The 18,998-nt window shown below is 38.2% G+C and overlaps 1 protein-coding gene across 1 annotated transcript in view; it reads left to right on the top strand.

Moving 5' to 3' along the window:
• mtcl2 (microtubule crosslinking factor 2) overlaps positions 1–18,998 on the top strand; it is a 216,685-nt gene that overhangs the window by 46,438 nt on the left and 151,249 nt on the right. The window contains exon 4 of the mRNA XM_061974808.2: positions 17,919–18,068. Within this exon, the coding sequence (XP_061830792.1) occupies positions 17,919–18,068 (150 nt within the window). The remainder of the gene's footprint in view (positions 1–17,918; positions 18,069–18,998) is intronic.

An 18,998-nucleotide genomic window follows, 5' to 3' on the forward strand; every position in this document is an offset into this window, starting at 1 on the left:
ATTTTACTCATTTTCATTAATTACTAGTTTCTATGTAACTGTTTTATGTTGTTTTACTTTCTTTTTTATTCAAGAAAATGTTTTGAATTTATTTATCTTATTTTATTTTATTAATTTAAAAAAAAGGACCTCATCTTCACCATGCCTGGTTGTCCAAATTAGGCATAATAATGTGTTAATTCCACGACTGTATATATATATATATCGGTATCGGTTGATATAGGTATCGGTTGGTATCGGTAATTAAAAAGCCATTATCGGACATCACTAATATATATAGTATATATGTATATATGTATCTACATAGTATATATGTGTATATATATGTGTGTATTTATATATGTATATTAGATGTAAGCGAATGTTATTTTGCTGATATCGGACTGATATCTGATACCAAAACCGGATCGGGACACTCCTGATATATAATATGTCAGTGCGAGGTGGCGACTTGTCCAGGGCGTACCCCTCCTTCCGCCCGAATGCAGCTTAGATAAGCTCCAGCACCCCCCGCGACCCCGAATGGGACAAGCGGTAGAAAATGGATGGATGGATGGATGGTATAGTTCAAAGTTTTTATTGGCCTTTAGGTCACAAATGCTTGCTTTTCTGCACGTTCTGCTTAGCAACAAGTAATTGCAAATATATCATATTATGACCAGGAAAAATGATCTGAGCAGTTCTGTTTTTATGTTTATGTTTTTAAACTACATTCAGTATCACATATTTATGCCTGTAACAAGTAACACACTTACACATTTGTGTGGGATGTCTTCCTAAGGGATAGAGATTGTCGTTTCTCGACTCTGTTTGGAAAAAACCCCCACAATGATGCAACATGTGTCTCATGCTGTAAGCTTTATTTTTTTAAAGACCGTAAAAGAATAGGAAGGGAAAATGTGATCCCTGTCTGAGTGGTCTTCGAAGCTATCATTATTTCAATGGATTCTTTAATGTTTCATCATCTGAAGGGCCCAGGCCTACAGTCCAAGCCTTTTTCCGCCTGAATGAGTGATTGAGTGGGCTTCTGCTGTTCAAGACTGTTGAGTTTATTTGACAGCAAGTTAGCATGAGAAAAATAAGGTCAAATTACAACCTAAACATACCTCGTTTGGTCATGTTGTGCAACTGTTTCAAAGCTCGCTGGGCTTTAAGCCTACTGTTAATATCTGATACGATATACATGAGGTACTCGGGGTCAATGGTCATATCACGGTTCAGTTTGAACTTCTTTCCATTTATTAAAAACGAGGAAATCCCTTGTGTGGTGTTCGGGTCTGTGGGACCCGTTTTCATTTTTTTATTAAAAGAAAAATGATACAATTAATTAATTTTTCAAACTGAGACTCACTGACTTTGGCGCATTTTCTGTGAAGAACATATAGGCAAGGCAACTTTATTTTGTATAGCACTTTTCATACACAAGGCAGACTCAAAGTGCTTCACAGACAACAAAGTGAAATGAAAGAAAATAAAAGCAAAATTAAAATGCAGACAATAAAACAGTGCCATACTTGCCAACCCTCCCGGATTTCCCGGGAGACTCCCGAAATTCAGCGCCTCTCCCGAAAACCTCCCGGGACAAATTTTCTCCCGAAAATCTCCCGAAATTCAGGCGGAGCTGGAAGCCACGCCCCCTCCAGCTCCATGCGGACCTGGGTCCGCTTTCCCACGATATAAACAGTGTCCCTGCCCAATCACATTATAACTGTAGAATGATGGAGGGGGAGTTCTTGGTTTCTTATGTGGGTTTATTGTTAGGCAGTTTCATTAACGTCCTCCCAGCGCGGTAACAACACACAACAGCAGCAGTCATGTTTTTTGTCTACCGTAAAGCAGTTCATCTGCCGTAAACAGCAATGTTGTGACACTCTTAAACAGGACAATACTGCCATCTATAACATCAATAACATATACGGCTTTTCAGAGGTGTGGACTCGAGTCACATGACTTGGACTCGAGTCAGACTCGAGTCATGAATTTGATGACTTTAGACTCGACTTGACAAAATGTAAAAAGACTTGCAACTCGACTTAGACTTTAACATCAATGACTTGTGACTTCACTTGGACTTGAGCCTTTTGAATTGACATGACTTGACATGACTTGCTACTTTCCCCAAAACCCAAAGATGAAAAAGTTATTCGGGAGCGCTCCGTATTTTTCATTGTGTACTTGTCTATCAGCGTTGCGTGTGTCAGCTGGTGTGCTCTCAGTACAACAGCCAATCAAATTAGATCTACTTTGTTTTCATCACACAGCATTCATCCAATCAAATTGCAGGACAACCAACGAAGAAGACATGTCCAAACCACACGCCAGTGAACAAAAAATGATACCTAAAATAATTTTGTTTGGGTATAAAAATTACGAGGTGGTCAACACAAAACGGTTTGCAGTATGCAACACATGCGGTTCGAAAATTACTGATGGAGAGGCAACAACTTCCAACTTCGTCCGGCATTTGAAGTTGCACAAAGAACGGTAAGTTTTGAATGTAAGATAACGTTTATTGGCTAAGTAACGTGACTTTTATTTGCTGTGTAGTTAAATCAGTGAGGCTGTAAACTCACTGCTAACGTTATAACGTTATTGCAAACATGGGAATCTGTTGCAGTTCACTACCTTATTCATACTTTTTGTTCAGTGATTTTTTTTAAGCAGGGTTACGTTAGTCAATATATCACACGTAACGTTAGACGGCGGTCAGCAGCACCGCGTATTTTAGCCACCTAAAAAAAGACAAAAATAGTAAAATAAAGGTCAGTTAAAATGTATACTATATTATGAATATGTGTACCGTTTTAGCTAGCTTTCTGACATACTGTTGGTTGTTTACCTCAGTGGTCCCCAACCACCGGGCCGCGGCCCGGTACTGGTCCGTGGATCAATTGGTATCGGGCCGCACAAGAAATAATTTTTTTTTTTCTCTTTTTTTAATTAAATCAACATTAAAAAACACAAGATACACTTACAAGTAGTGCACCAACCCAAAACAACTCTCTCCCCCCTTTTGTTCTGGGCATTGAACATGAAGACTCTTCCTTCACTGTTCCGAGTGGCCATGAGAGTCTTGGCAGTGCCTGCCTCCAGTGCTCCAGTGGAGCGAGTTTTCAGCCATGGTGGCATCATACTACGCCCCCATCGTGCACAAATGACTGACAGACTCTTGGCTAATTTGGTCTTTTGCAAATGCAATGCAGCATAGGGCCCTGACATATAAAAAGTACAACTTTTTTGTTATGTTCACGTATATGTCATGTTTTTTCAATGTTAACACTTTTGTACAAATAAGTACATTTGCACTTTATTTTTCAATGTGTTTGTTCTGTAAAGGAATGAGTTAATGTTTAAAATGACTGGTTAATAGTGCTATTATAAAGTGCAATGTCAGCACAATTTTCTTTCCTGCAATTTAAAATGCACTTGTTTTAATAAATAAATACAGCGTTTGAAAAGCATACACAATCTGTGTTAATATATTAGTCTGTGGTTAAAAGGACTTGAAAGGACTCGAAACTCAAAATGCAGGACTTAGGACTTGACTTGAGACTTTCCAGTCTTGACTTTGGACTTGACTCGGGGCTTGCCTGTCTTGACTCGGGACTTGACTCGGACTTGAGGGCAAAGACTTGAGACTTACTTGTGACTTGCAAAACAATGACTTGGTCCCACCTCTGCGGCTTTTAGAGAGTGCAGTGCACAACTGCGCACACAACAAGGAGACGAAGCAGAAGAACGAGGAAGATACAGTCGTGGCGACGCCGACGACGAGTAAGATGAAGAAATACGCTTTGTTGCACCTTTCCTGCCTGAGTCCGGCGATTAGTTGCAAATCTTGCTTTATTGCACACAGCCAATCCAACACAAAACAAACTAGTCCCGCCCGCACTAACGCTACCGCTCCCTCTCTTCTCTCGCCCACACACTCACTGACGTCACTCACCTCACATGCTCACCTATTAAAGGGCCACACACACACATACGATACTCTCATAACAGCTTGTAAGTTCCAAGCCGCAGCTGCGATTGGACCTGGATAGCCTCCGGTAAGAAGTAGTGGACTACCAAGTGCTTGGCACTGAAGATCTTCCTCAGGAAGCAAAGATTGACCGGTTTTGGGCCATGCTAGGGAGAGATGGAAAATTCCAGACTCTAATGCATTTGATGAAAGCACTTTTGTGCGTGCCACACATCAATGCATCATCAGAGAGGGTGTTCAGCATGGTTAGAAAAATAGTGACAGAGAATAAAACAAGGATGGACAATTCAACCCTTAACTCAACAATGAGTAGATGAGTGTTATGTGTGTGTATATGTGTAAATAAATGAACACTGAAATTCAAGTATTTCTTTTATTTATATATACATATATACTCCTCCCCTCTTAACCACGCCCCTGCCACAACCACGCCCCCTGACCCACCCCCCACCACGCCCCCCCCCCACCTCCCGAAATCGGAGGTCTCAAGGTTGGCAAGTATGCAGTGCGGACGTTAAAAGATTAAAATATTTAGCTGAAAGCTAAGGTGAACATAAAAGTTTTCAGTCTAGTTTTAAAAGTAGTCAGAGTTGGGGAAAGTCTGACATCTTCAGGAAGTTTATTCCAGCTATTTGTTGCATAGTGACTGAATGATGCTCTCCCTTGATTTGAGTTTACTCTGGGAACCGCTAACAGATTGGTCTCAGAAGATCTTAGTGATCTAGAGGGCTTATATAGTGGGAGCATATCAGTGATATACTTCGGCCCTAGACCATGTAGTGATTTATATGTGAGCAGGAGGATTTTGAAATCAATTCTCTGATGTACAGGGAGCCAATGTAAGGATTTAAAGGGGAACATTTTCACAATTTCAGAAGGGTTAAAACCATTAAAAATCAGTTCCCAGTGGCTTATTTTATTTTTCGAAGTTTTTTTCAAAATTTTACCCATCACGCAATATCCCTAAAAAAAGCTTCAAAGTGCCTGATTTTAACCATCGTTATATACACCCGTCCATTTTCCTGTGACGTCACATAGTGATGCCAATACAAAAAAACATGGCGGGTAGAACAGCAAGGTATAGCGACATTAGCTCGGATTCAGACTCGGATTTCAGCGGCTTAAGCGATTCAACAGATTACGCATGTATTGAAACGGATGGTTGTAGTGTGGAGGCAGGTAGCGAAAACGAAATTGAAGAAGAAACTGAAGCTATTGAGCCATATCGGTTTGAACCGTATGCAAGCGAAACCGATGAAAACGACACGACAGCCAGCGACACGGGAGAAAGCGAGGACGAATTCGGCGATCGCCTTTTAACCAACGATTGGTATGTGTTTGTTTGGCATTAAAGGAAACTAACAACTATGAACTAGGTTTACAGCATATGAAATACATTTGGCAATAACATGCACTTTGAGAGTGCAGACAGCCCATTTCAGGCGCGCTAAGAACATATATTTTTCCATGATTTTAGCACTCAGGTTAACCATACCTAAATAGACACAAAATACTGCAAATGTACTCGAATGATTGAAAAAAATAAATGTTTTTAAGCTAAATTATTGGTAAATACAGTTTATGTATAATAATTTACGTAAAACCGCGAGTAATGAATAAAGTTTTCACTAATTAATATATTCTGTAGACATACCCTCATCCGCTCTCTTTTCCTGAAAGCTGATCTGTCCAGTTTTGGAGTTGATGTCAGCAGGCCAGGGAAGCTAGGGTCGATATTCTTCTCTTGATCATCTTCGGTGGCATAAGGGACGGTTGCCATCTCTGTCGTAGCATAGCTTTCGTCGGTAAAGTGTGCGGAACAAACGACTGACCATTTCGTTGGCTTTCCCCACACCCTCGTATTTTGAACAAAATTCGTCCAATTTCTTGCCACTTTCGCATCTTTGGACCACTGGTGCAACTTGAATCCGTCCCTGTTCGTGTTGTTACACCCTCCGACAACACCAACGAAAGTAAAAAATGGCGGATTGCTTCCCGATGTAGAAAGGCGTTTAATTCGCCAAAATTCACCCATTTAGAGTTCGGAAATCGGTTAAAAAAATATATGATCTTTTTTATGCAACATCAAGGTATATATTGACACTTACATAGGTCTGGTGATAATGTTCCCCTTTAAGAATTGGTGTAATGTGCTCACATTTTCTGGTCTTTGTTAGAACTTGAGCAGCAGCGTTCTGAACAAGCTGTAGCTGCCTGACAGTTTTTTTGGGAAGACCTGCAAGGAGACCATTACAATAGTCCAGCCTACTGGTAATAAAGGCATGTACAAGTTTTTCTAAGTCTTGAGCTGACATGAGCCCTTTAAGTCTTGTTACATTTTGAGGTGATAGTAAGCCGATTTTGTTACTGATTTGATGTGACTGTCGAAATGTAAATCAGAATCTAAAATAACCCCAAGATTTCTGGCTTTATTTGAGGTTTTCAGGGACAGTGATTGAAGGTGTTGGATGACTTTAAACCTTTCTTTTTTAGCACCAAAAACAATTATCTCAGTTTTATCTTCATTTAGTTGTAGGACATTTTGGCACATCCAGTGTTTGACTTGCTCAATGCACTGGCACAGAAGATCTATGGGGCGATAGTCACTCATACATAGATTTAGGTGTCATCGGCATAGCAATGATGGTCAATGTTATTATTTTGCATGAATTGTCCTGGTGGGAGCATATAGATGTTAAATAAAGTCGGCCCCAAGATTGAACCTTGGGGGACGCCACACGTTACGTTGGTTGGTTCTGATACAAAGTCACCAATGGAAACAAAATAGTTCCTATCTTGTAGATATGACTTGAACCAGCTTAAAGGGGAACATTATCACCAGACCTATGTAAGCGTCAATATATACCTTGATGTTGCAGAAAAAAGACCATATATTTTTTTAACCGATTTTCGAACTCTAAATGGGTGAATTTTGGTGAATTAAACGCCTTTCTATTATTCGCTCTCGGAGCGATGACGTCACAACGTGACGTCACATCGGGAAGCAATCCGCCATTTTCTCAAACACCGAGTCAAATCAGCTCTGTTATTTTCCGTTTTTTCGACTGTTTTCCGTACCTTGGAGACATCATGCCTCGTCGGTGTGTTGTCGGAGGGTGTAACAACACGAACTGGGACGGATTCAAGTTGCACCAGTGGCCCAAAGATGCGAAAGTGGCAAGAAATTGGACGTTTGTTCCGCACACTTTACCGACAAAAGCTATGCTACGACAGAGATGGCAAGAATGTGTGGATATCCTGCGACACTCAAAGCAGATGCATTTCCAACTGGACTGGACAGATCAGCTTTCAGGAAAAGAGAGTGGATGAGGGTATGTCTACAGAATATATTAATTGATGAAAACTGGGCTGTCTGCACTCTCAAAGTGCATGTTGTTGCCAAATGTATTTCATATGCTGTAAACCTAGTTCATAGTTGTTAGTTTCCTTTAATGCCAAACAAACACATACCAATCGTTGGTTAGAAGGCGATCGCCGAATTCGTCCTCGCTTTCTCCCGTGTCGCTGGCTGTCGTGTCGTTTTCGTCGGTTTCGCTTGCATACGGTTCAAACCGATATGGCTCAATAGCTTCAGTTTCTTCTTCAATTTCGTTTTCGCTACCTGCCTCCACACTACAACAATCCGTTTCAATACATGCGTAATCTGTTGAATTGCTTAAGCCGCTGAAATCCGAGTCTGAATCCGAGCTAATGTCGCTATACCTTGCTGTTCTAACCGCCATGTTTGTTTGTATTGGCATCACTGTGCGACGTCACAGGAAAATGGACTGGTGTATATAACGATGGTTAAAATCAGGCACTTTGAAGCTTTTTTTTAGGGATATTGCGTGATGAGTAAAATTTTGAAAAAAACTTCGAAAAATAAAATAAGCCACTGGGAACTGATTTTTAATGGTTTTAACCCTTCTGAAATTGTGATAATGTTCCCCTTTAAAACTGGGCCTGAGATCCCCACCCAGTTTTCCAACCTGTCCATATATCAGAATACATATTTAATGACCACACACCATACACCCCCTACACATTTCTATTACATATAACAGGGCTAATAGAAGTGTGGAAATTGATGTTCTGTGTACCACACACACACACACACACACACACACACACACACACACACACACACACACACACACACACACACACACAGCAGGCCTAGACAGGAGGAGGACAGAGTGTCGTTACACAGAACATCAGAGGGTCAATTGTGCGAGAAAATGAGAGCAGACAGTGTTGACAAACAATGTTGCAAGCTTGTGTGGGAACCGCAGGTGCAGAAACACTAAAGAAGAATCCCTGTGGGATGCAGAAACTGGCAGAGAAATTTTCCGTGCAACGTTCATATTGTTGTTACCCAGCCAGCGTTTGTGGGTCTGATGGACCCGTTGCATTTTGTGGCTTTTAATGCCTCACAAGCAAACACTTTTATGTTAAAATACTTAACAGATGTTTATTGGGATAAGGTAAACACTTTTATGTTAAAATACTGAACAGATGTTTATTGGGATAAGGTAAACATCTGTTCAGTATTTTAACATAAAATTGTTTGATTGTGAGGCATTAAAAGCCACAAATTGCAACGGGTCCATCAGACCCACAAACGCTGGCTGAGTAACAACAATATGAACGTTGCACAAGGGTAGAATGAAATCATCCTGTTTCTGAACAGTTAAAGATGAGGACCTAATTCCAGACACACACACACTTATCTGTAATCATGCGAGATCCCCCCAGATAATGGAAAGATGACCGTTAAACAAAAACAAAAGCATACTGTGTGTGTGTGTGAGTGTGTGTGTGTTTGGCCTAAGGAAGGAGGACGAACAAGACTGCATTTGTCGGACACACAACGGAGCTACAACACACCACTACACAGTGTAGAAGAAAGATGACTTTAACTGCCACTTGTTGACCGTTATCACTGTTTGCCCTGAGGCTGCTGCGTGTGTGTGTTTTGCCTTCTGCGTCTGTTTTTACGGGATAAAAAAAACAAGAAACTTGTTCTGTCTGTTTTACCTTCTCTCTTGATTTCAAACACATATGCAGATTCACACACACACACACACACTCATTTTTTGCCTATATACACACACTTTAGGTAGGACCCAGAGGGAATGCTAATGACATTCCACAGCACACTTTGAAAGGAAGTAGATTCCATCACGTTCACTTGAACTTAGACGCATTTAAGAAGAGACTCACCCAGAATTGTTAAAGAGGAGAACATTCAAGAAGAGAGCAGGAATAAGGGCATGGTAGACCAGTCCAATGTAGTTCAGGATATGCTAAGCAGTCATATACAGTACAGGCCAAACATTTGGACACACCTTCTCTTTTCAATGCAAATAAGTGTACGCGAAAATATTGCAATATTACAAAAACCAAGAAAAAAGTCGACGCATTGTGAGAAAAAGGCTGCTTTTAGTGAATTACATTTTTGGAATTTTTTGTTTGGAATTGGTTTTTAATCTTCATTATTCTCTATATACAAATTTAAAAACATTTTTAAAATTAATTTTAGTCGCATTTAAATTCAATTTGAAAAAGCCCTCCTTTTTGGGACCACCCTAATTTTGATAGATTTCACCACCAGGGGTGCAAATGAGACATTCTCTATTAGATGCAATGATGTCCTAACTTGTTCACCGGTCCTCATTTGGAAGCTACTTTTCTTTGTTGATGTCTCAAGAAGGGTAGAAATACAAGAACACACACACACACACACACACACACACACACACACACACACACACACACACACACACACACACACACACACACACACACACACACACACACACACACGCACACACACACGCACTCACACACACACACAGACACATTCTTGTACCTGTTACCTTCTTAAGACCTCTGAAAAATGCCTACCTCTTTAGGACCACCCTTTCTGGATATATAAAGATTTGTATTTACAACATTAATAATATATACATACTATGCAAATGTAAAAAAGCTTGTTGTGAAAAATGAGTTGGAATTTCACAAGAAAAAGGTCACAATTTCACAAGAAAAACTTAGAATTTTGGCAGTATTAAAATAAAAGTCGTAATTTTACTTAACACAAGTCAAAATTTTACGAGAAAAACTGAACATTTGTGCAATGTTATGATGAAAGTTGGAATTTTACTAAATAACAGTCGCAATTTTACAAGAAAAGCTTAAAATGTTGGCAATTTTATGAAAATAGTCGTAATCTTACTCGACAAAAGTCACAATTTTATAAGAAAACTTAAAAATGTTGGCAATATTATAATAATAATCGGAATTTTACTTGGCAAAATTATGACAAAAGTCATAATTTTACTCAAAAAAATTTCACTATTTATTTATTTATTTATTTTACAAGAACAACGAAAAAATGGCAATATTGTGATAAAAGTCAAAATTTTATATGACAGATATCGCCTTAATTTTACCTAAAAAAGTAAATAATTTTACGCGAAAATATTGCAATATTACAAAAACCAAGAAAAAAGTTGACGCATTGTGAGAAAAAGACTGCTTTTAGTGAATTACATTTTTGGAATTTTTTGTTTGGAATTGGTTTTTAATCTTCATTATTCTCTATATACAAATTTAAATATTTTTTTAAAATTAATTTTGGCCAAAGGGGCCGCATTTAAATTCAATTTGAAAAAGCCCTCCTTTTTGGGACCACCCTAATTTTGATATATTTCACCACCAGTGGTGCAAATGAGACATTCTCTATTAGATGCAATGGTTTTCTATATTGGGACCATGATTTATGTCCTAACTTGTTCACCGGTCCTCATATGGAAGCTACTTTTCTTTGTTGATGTCTCAAGAAGGGTAGAAATACAAGAACATACACACACACACACACACACACACACACACACACACACACACACACACACACACACACACACACACACACACACACACACACACACACACATTCTTGTAACTGTTACCTTCTTAAGACCTCTGAAAAATGCCAACCTCTTTAGGACCACCCTTTCTTGATATATAAAGATTTGTATTTACAACATTAATAATATATACATACTATGCAAATATAAAAAAGCTTGTTGTGAAAAATTAGTTGGAATTTCACAAGAAAAAGGTTACAATTTCACAAGAAAAACTTAGAATTTTGGCAGTATTAAAATAAAAGTCGTAATTTTACTTAACGCAAGTCAAAATTTTACGAGAAAAACTGAACATTTGTGCAATGTTATGATGAAAGTTGGAATTTTACTGAATAACAATCGCAATTTTACAAGAAAAGTTTAAAATGTTGGCAATTTTATGAAAAGAGTCGTAATTGTACTCGACACAAGTCACAATTTTATTAGAAAACTTAAAAATGTTGGCAATATTATAATAATATTTGGAATTTTACTTAGCAAAATTATGACAAAAGTCATCATTTTACTCAAAAAAGTCACCATTTTACAAGAACAATGAAAAAAATGGCAATATTGTGATAAAAGTCAGAATTTTATATAACAGATATCGCCATAATTTTACCTAAAAAAGTAAATAATTTTACGCGAAAATATTGCAATATTACAAAAACCAAGAAAAAAGTTGACGCATTGTGAGAAAAAGACTGCTTTTAGTGAATTACATTTTTGGATTTTTTTGTTTGGAATTGGTTTTTAATCTTCATTATTCTCTATATACAAAAAAAAAAAAAAAATTGTAATTAATTTTGGCCGCATTTAAATTCAATTGGAAAAATCCCTCCTTTTTGGGACCACCTTAATTTTGATAGATTTCACCACCAGGGGTGCAAATGAGACATTCTCTATTAGATGGAATGGTTTTCCGTATTGGGACCATGATTTATGTCCTAACTTGTTCACCGGTCCTCATATGGAAGCCACTTTTCTTTGTTGATGTCTCAAGAAGGGTAGAAATACAAGAACACACACACACACACACACACACACACACACACACACACGCACACACAAACACAGACACATTCGTGTACCTGTTACCTTCTTAAGACCTCTGAAAAATGCCAATCTCTTTAGAACCACCCTTTCTGGATATATAAATATTTGTATTTACAACATTAATAATATATACATACTATGCAAATATAAAAAAGCTTGTTGTGAAAAATTAGTTGGAATTTCACAAGAAAAAGGTTACAATTTCACAAGAAAAACTTAGAATTTTGGCAGTATTAAAATAAAAGTCGTAATTTTACTCAACGCAGGTCAAAATTTTACGAGAAAAACTAAACATTTGTGCAATGTTATGATGAAAGTTGGAATTTTACTGAATAACAGTCGCAATTTTACAAGAAAAGCTTAAAATTTTGGCAATTTTATGAAAAGAGTCGTAATTGTACTCGACACAAGTCACAATTTTATAAGAAAACTTAAAAATGTTGGCAATATTATAGTAATCAGAATTTTACGTTGCAAAATTATGACAAAAGTCATCATTTTACTCAAAAAAGTCACCATTTTACAAGAACAATGAAAAAAATGGCAATATTGTGATAAAAGTCAGAATTTTATATAACAGATATCGCCATAATTTTACCTAAAAAAGTAAATAATTTTACGCGAAAATATTGCAATATTACAAAAACCAAGAAAAAAGTTGACGCATTGTGAGAAAAAGACTGCTTTTAGTGAATTACATTTTTGGATTTTTTTGTTTGGAATTGGTTTTTAATCTTCATTATTCTCTATATACAAATTTAAAAAAAAAATTGTAATTAATTTTGGCCGCATTTAAATTCAATTGGAAAAATCCCTCCTTTTTGGGACCACCTTAATTTTGATAGATTTCACCACCAGGGGTGCAAATGAGACATTCTCTATTAGATGCAATGGTTTTCCGTATTGGGACCATGATTTATGTCCTAACTTGTTCACCGGTCCTCATATGGAAGCTACTTTTCTTTGTTGATGTCTCAAGAAGGGTAGAAATACAAGAACACACACACACACACACACACACACACACACACACACACACACACACACACACACACACACACACACACACACACACGCACACACAAACACAGACACATTCTTGTACCTGTTACCTTCTTAAGACCTCTGAAAAATGCCAATCTCTTTAGAACCACCCTTTCTGGATATATAAAGATTTGTATTTACAACATTAATAATATATACATACTATGCAAATATAAAAAAGCTTGTTGTGAAAAATTAGTTGGAATTTCACAAGAAAAAGGTTACAATTTCACAAGAAAAACTTAGAATTTTGGCAGTATTAAAATAAAAGTCGTAATTTTACTCAACGCAGGTCAAAATTTTACGAGAAAAACTAAACATTTGTGCAATGTTATGATGAAAGTTGGAATTTTACTGAATAACAGTCGCAATTTTACAAGAAAAGCTTAAAATTTTGTCAATTTTATGAAAAGAGTCGTAATTGTACTCGGCACAAGTCACAATTTTATAAGAAAACTTAAAAATGTTGGCAATATTATAGTAATCAGAATTTTACGTTGCAAAATTATGACAAAAGTCATAATTTTACTCAAAAAAATGTCACTATTTTACAAGAACGACGAAAAAAATGGCAATATTGTGATAAAAGTCAGAATTTTATATGACAGATATCGCCATAATTTTACCTAAAAAAGTAGATAATTTTACGCGAAAAAATTGCAATTTTACAAAAACCAAGAAAAAAGTCGACGCATTGTGAGAAAAAGACTGCTTTTAGTGAATTACATTTTTTGATTTTTTTTTGTTTGGAATTGGTTTTTAATCTTCATTATTCTCCATATACAAAATAAAACAAAAAAATTTAATTAATTTTGGCCGCATTTAAATTCAATTTGAAAAATCCCTCCTTTTTGGGACCACCCTAATTCTGATAGATTTCACCACCAGGTGTGCGAATGAGACATTCTCTATTAGATGGAATGGTTTTCCGTATTGGGACCATGCTTTATGTCCTAACTTGTTCACCGGTCCTCATATGGAAGCCACTTTTCTTTGTTGATGTCTCAAGAAGGGTACAAATACAAGAACACACACACGCACACACACACACGCGCATATATTGATGTTTTACCTTGGCTTGGCCTTACATTAAACTTAAAATAGGTCTCCGGCATCACCATGGACCTTAATGATTTATGTCACCTCTCAGCTCTCAACCCCCCACAACACACACACACACACACACACACACACACACACACACACACACACACACACACACACACACACACACACACACACACAGAGTGCACAACATATTGTTTCCAAAAAGCATTCCCAAGGCTGTCACCCTTATTGCAGCCTTCAGGGCCCTGAACCATCAGAATTCAGCACTCACAAGGACTGATGTTAAAGTTGTGCACATGGATTACGCATCTGTGCGTGTTTAGGGTGCCATAGTTTTTTGGCGTGGGCGGTAAATAGGAGCAATGTGTCACTTGGCTGCACACTGGAATAAAAACACAGCCGCACGTTCATACTGTGAGAGTCAACACATGGTGGCGTGTAGAAATGTTGCACTCAGACACAAACTACAAATTTAGAGACACACACACAACAAGTTCCTACTTCCTACATACTACCAGTTATTTCTTGAAATTCAGCAGTTTCTCACCTTTTTGATCGAAGTGCTAACACATTTGACTTTCTTTGGCTCCACGATGGCTTATTTTGCGTTTGTACTCAATGGAAAAACAAAAACTTGTGACTTTTACACACCTTCTCCTCATTCAATGCGTTTTCTTACAAACCCCGTTTCCATATGAGTTGGGAAATTGTGTTAGATGTAAATATAAACGGAATACAATGATTTGTCCTTTTCAACCCATATTCAGTTGAATATGCTACAAAGACAAGATATTTGATATTCAAACTCATAAACTTTATTTTTTTTTTGCAAATAATAATTAACTTAGAATTTCATGGCAGCAACACGTGACAAAGTAGTTGGGAAAGAGCATGTTCACCACTGTGTTACATGGCCTTTCCTTTTAACAACACTCAGTAAACGTTTGGGAACTGAGGAGACACATTTTTTAAGCTTCGCAGGTGGAATTCTTTCCCATTCTTGCTTGATGTACAGCTTAAGTTGTTCAACAGTGCGGTGGTCTCCGTTGTGGTATTTTAGGCTTCATAATGCGCCACACATTTTCAATGGGAGACAGGTCTGGACTACAGGCAGGCCAGTCTAGTACCCGCACTCTTCTACTATGAAGCCACGTTGATGTAACACGTGGCTTGGCATTGTCTTGCTGAAATAAGCAGGGGCGTCAATGGTAACGTACTTTGGATGGCAACATATGTTGCTCCAAAACCTGCATGTACCTTTCAGCATTAATGGCGCCTTCACAGATGTGTAAGTTACCCATTTCTTGGGCACTAATACACCCCCATACCATCACAAATGCAGGCTTTTCAACTTTGCGCCTATAACAATCGGGATGGTTATTTTCCTCTTTGGTCCAGAGGACACGACGTCCACAGTTTCCAAAAACAATTTGAAATGTGGACTCGTCAGACCACAGAACACTTTTCCACTTTGTATCAGTCCATCTTAGATGAGCTCAGGCCCAGCGAAGCCGACTGCGTTTCTGGGTGTTGTTGATAAACGGTTTTCGCCTTGCATAGGAGACTTTTAACTTGCACTTACAGATGTAGCGACCAACTGTAGTTACTGACAGTGGGTTTCGGAAGTGTTCCTGAGCCCATGTGGTGATATCCTTTACACACTGATGTCGCTTGTTGACGCAGTACAGCCTGAGGGATCGAAGGTCACGGGCTCAGCTGCTTACGTGCAGTGATTTCTCCAGATTCTCTGAACCCTTTGATGATATTACGGACCGTAGATGGTGAAATCCCTAAATTCCTTGCAATAGCTGGTTGAGAAAGGTTTTTCTTAAACTGTTCAACAATTTGCTCACGCATTTGTTGACAAAGTGGTGACCCTCGCCCCATCCTTGTTTGTGAATGACTGAGCATTTTATGGAATCTACTTTTAGACCCAATCATGGCACCCACCTGTTCCCAATTAGCCTGTTCACCTTTGGGATGTTCCAAATAAGTGTTTGATGAGCATTCCTCAACCTTATCAGTATTTATTGCCACCTTTCCCAACTTCTGTGTCACGTGTTGCTGGCATCAAATTCTAAAGTTAATAATAATTATTTGCAAAAAAAAAATGTTTATCAGTTTGAACATCAAATATGTTGTCTTTGTAGCATATTCAACTGAATATGGGTTGAAAATGATTTGTATTGCGTTTATATTTACATCTAACACAACTCATATGGAAACGGGGTTTGTATTTCCCGTTAGCAAAGAACTACAGAGTCCACCAGTGATGATGTCATTGGGGGCGACAGAATGCCTGGGTGCTTGTGTTTCAGTGTACTGCAGGTTTATTATACACTAAAACATACCTGCCAACTACTCCGGTTTTCCCGTAATTCGTACGGTTTTCATCAACCTATTCCGGGTTACGGTTGCAGTGATAAAAAATACGGTTTTTCATTAATTTAAAAAAAAAAAAGGGTGAAAACTACGCGAATTGCACCTTGTGCAGACAAGATTTTTCGATCGGACACGGAGGAATTAGCGATGTAAAAGAACACGTTGGGACAAAAAAACACAAGTCTAATGCCGTTGCTAGCGATACAAGTGGAAAACTTTCAACGTTTTTCGTCGCCCAAACAGATTCTTTGGATGTGATAAATGCCGAAGTTTTATTTACGGAGGCAATAATTGAGCATGGATTTCCAATCGCACTGGCTGATCACATGGGACAGTTAAATGTTTGTAATGCAACCTTTAAAAATCATTACGCGGTGATCGCGGTCCCAAAAATAAACTTTTCTTGCATGATAATGTCCAGAAAAATTCGCTTTATATTACTATAGAGTCCTTTTAACGAATGAGTTTGATGGTTTATCACAAACCTTAAATGAAAGAAGTCCTTTGTTCTCCTGCCCCATGCATGCGCTTTGGCCTTGCTTCGTGTTTGGTGCGCAATCCTGTCGGCTGTATTTCACAGCACGACATACTGTTAAAAGTGTTTATACTATTTATGCTTTCAAGTCCAAGTTGAAGAAATCTTGTTAAATGTTGACAGCATAACTACCAAAATACAGAAGTATGTCCTTAATATTTTTGCAGTGCTATTTCTGTTGAAAAGTTCAAATGATTACATTAGAGATGTGATGTGCCACTTTTCAAGTGTCTGATGGCTTAAATTAATTTTCATTAATTTTTCATATTTTGAATTATTTTGAAAGGCTTACAAAAAAACTACATTTGAATTGTAATTCCATGCTATTGACAGGACTATTAATTTTAATGAAGTTAGCTTACCATGTTTACAGTATGATAATTGTGATAGAAATGTGAATTTTAGGCACAGAATATTTTTTACAATTGAACAAGGCAGTAGATTATACAAGCTTGGACAGAAAGTTAATAATGACACCAATTTTTTTTTTAATGGAATTGTTTAGTACTGTTTTACCATTTGTTTACTGTAAAAAGTGTTTATACTGTTTATACTTTCAATGAACAAATTGAAGTCTTGTGAAAGGTTGACAGGATAACTGGCATTAACTGTCAAAATAATTTCAAACTATTGAAGTTAGCTTACAGAATAAACATGTCAATCAACCCATATGATATTTGCTGTAATATTTTTGTTTTGAAAAGTCACAGTGACTGATAGAAAAGTGATGGTTTTAGCAACATTTTAACCTGTCTGAATGCTAATAATCATTTTGCGTCGGGGGGCGAAGCCCTGAACCCTCCACCAGGACTTTGTCCTGGACCTACCCGGGGCCTGCGGCCCTTGGACCCTGGCTACTAGGTTTTTCTGATTTCAAAAGTTGGCAGGTATGCTAAAATGAGTCAGTCATTCTGTAATGTCTCACTCCTCGTCCTTCCAGGTGGCCAAAGATGTGTCCATCCGTCTCCACAGTCAGCTCGACGGCGGAGAGAAGAAAAGGGCTCGTCTCGAGGAAGAGAACGAGGAGCTCCGAGTCCGACTCCAAGACCTGGAGGTGTCCAAACAGGTCCTACAGCAGGAGATTGACAAGGTAGGGACTTAATGAGACGCAAGTGGAAGACATGGGGGACAACTGGGGACCCAGTGTGTGCGCTATAAAGGAAGGAAATTAAAGGCTGTGTAAACCCAATCCAGAGTCCATAAAAGAAAGTCTATGGTCAGCTTCTCCTGCTGACCCTTGGTTCTTCCACACCAAAGACTCGGCGACCACGTTTAGCCTTCAAAACACAGTGTTTAAAAAGCAAGGATACAATTTGAGTGAAGAAAAAAAAACAAACCTGGCAAGCAAACCCCAACAATGTTTGTGTTCAGTGCTCCCAAGATTGGCCTCCTTCTGAGCACACTGATCAGTCCTCTTTGTCCCCATGTCTGCTGGGGTTGATGCTTCTGGTCTTGGCCCCAGACTCGAAGTGGGTCAGGACTAGATGGATGACTGGGTAGCTGGCAGTGGATTTGGGGGGTTTGGACTTTGTTCCCTGGATACAAGTAGTTAGCGAGGCTCAGTGTTTGTATCCCTCTATTGATTGTGATTTGTGGTTGTTGCTAGGGAAGAGACAGAAAGCTCCCTTGTTGTCCTCCTCCGTCACTAATTAGTGCAAGATACCTGCAGGGCTGCACCAATTGTTCTTGACAATTCATTCAATTGTACTTCCAACTTTCTCCTAATAGCTTTGGATTGCCACCAAAATAATGTGTTTGCTTGCTTTTTGGCTGTTTGGAAGATTCATGTTCAGTTGTACTTCAAATGATTGAATCACTCAGTGTCTATTCTCTATTGGACATAAGCATGTTTTCTTTCCTGCACCAATATATTCTTCTTGAGTGCTGTTTTTGACATTCAGTTACTGTATTGATCTGCTTGTTTGTGTTGTGTTTCTCTGGTACAAATAATTAGTACTTTAAACCTTTATATTTAAATACATCATCAACAAAATAGAATCGATTTTCATCATGCCTTAGA

The sequence above is a fragment of the Nerophis lumbriciformis genome, linkage group LG01 (genome assembly GCF_033978685.3).
Source record: "Nerophis lumbriciformis linkage group LG01, RoL_Nlum_v2.1, whole genome shotgun sequence".
NCBI lineage: Eukaryota > Metazoa > Chordata > Actinopteri > Syngnathiformes > Syngnathidae > Nerophis > Nerophis lumbriciformis.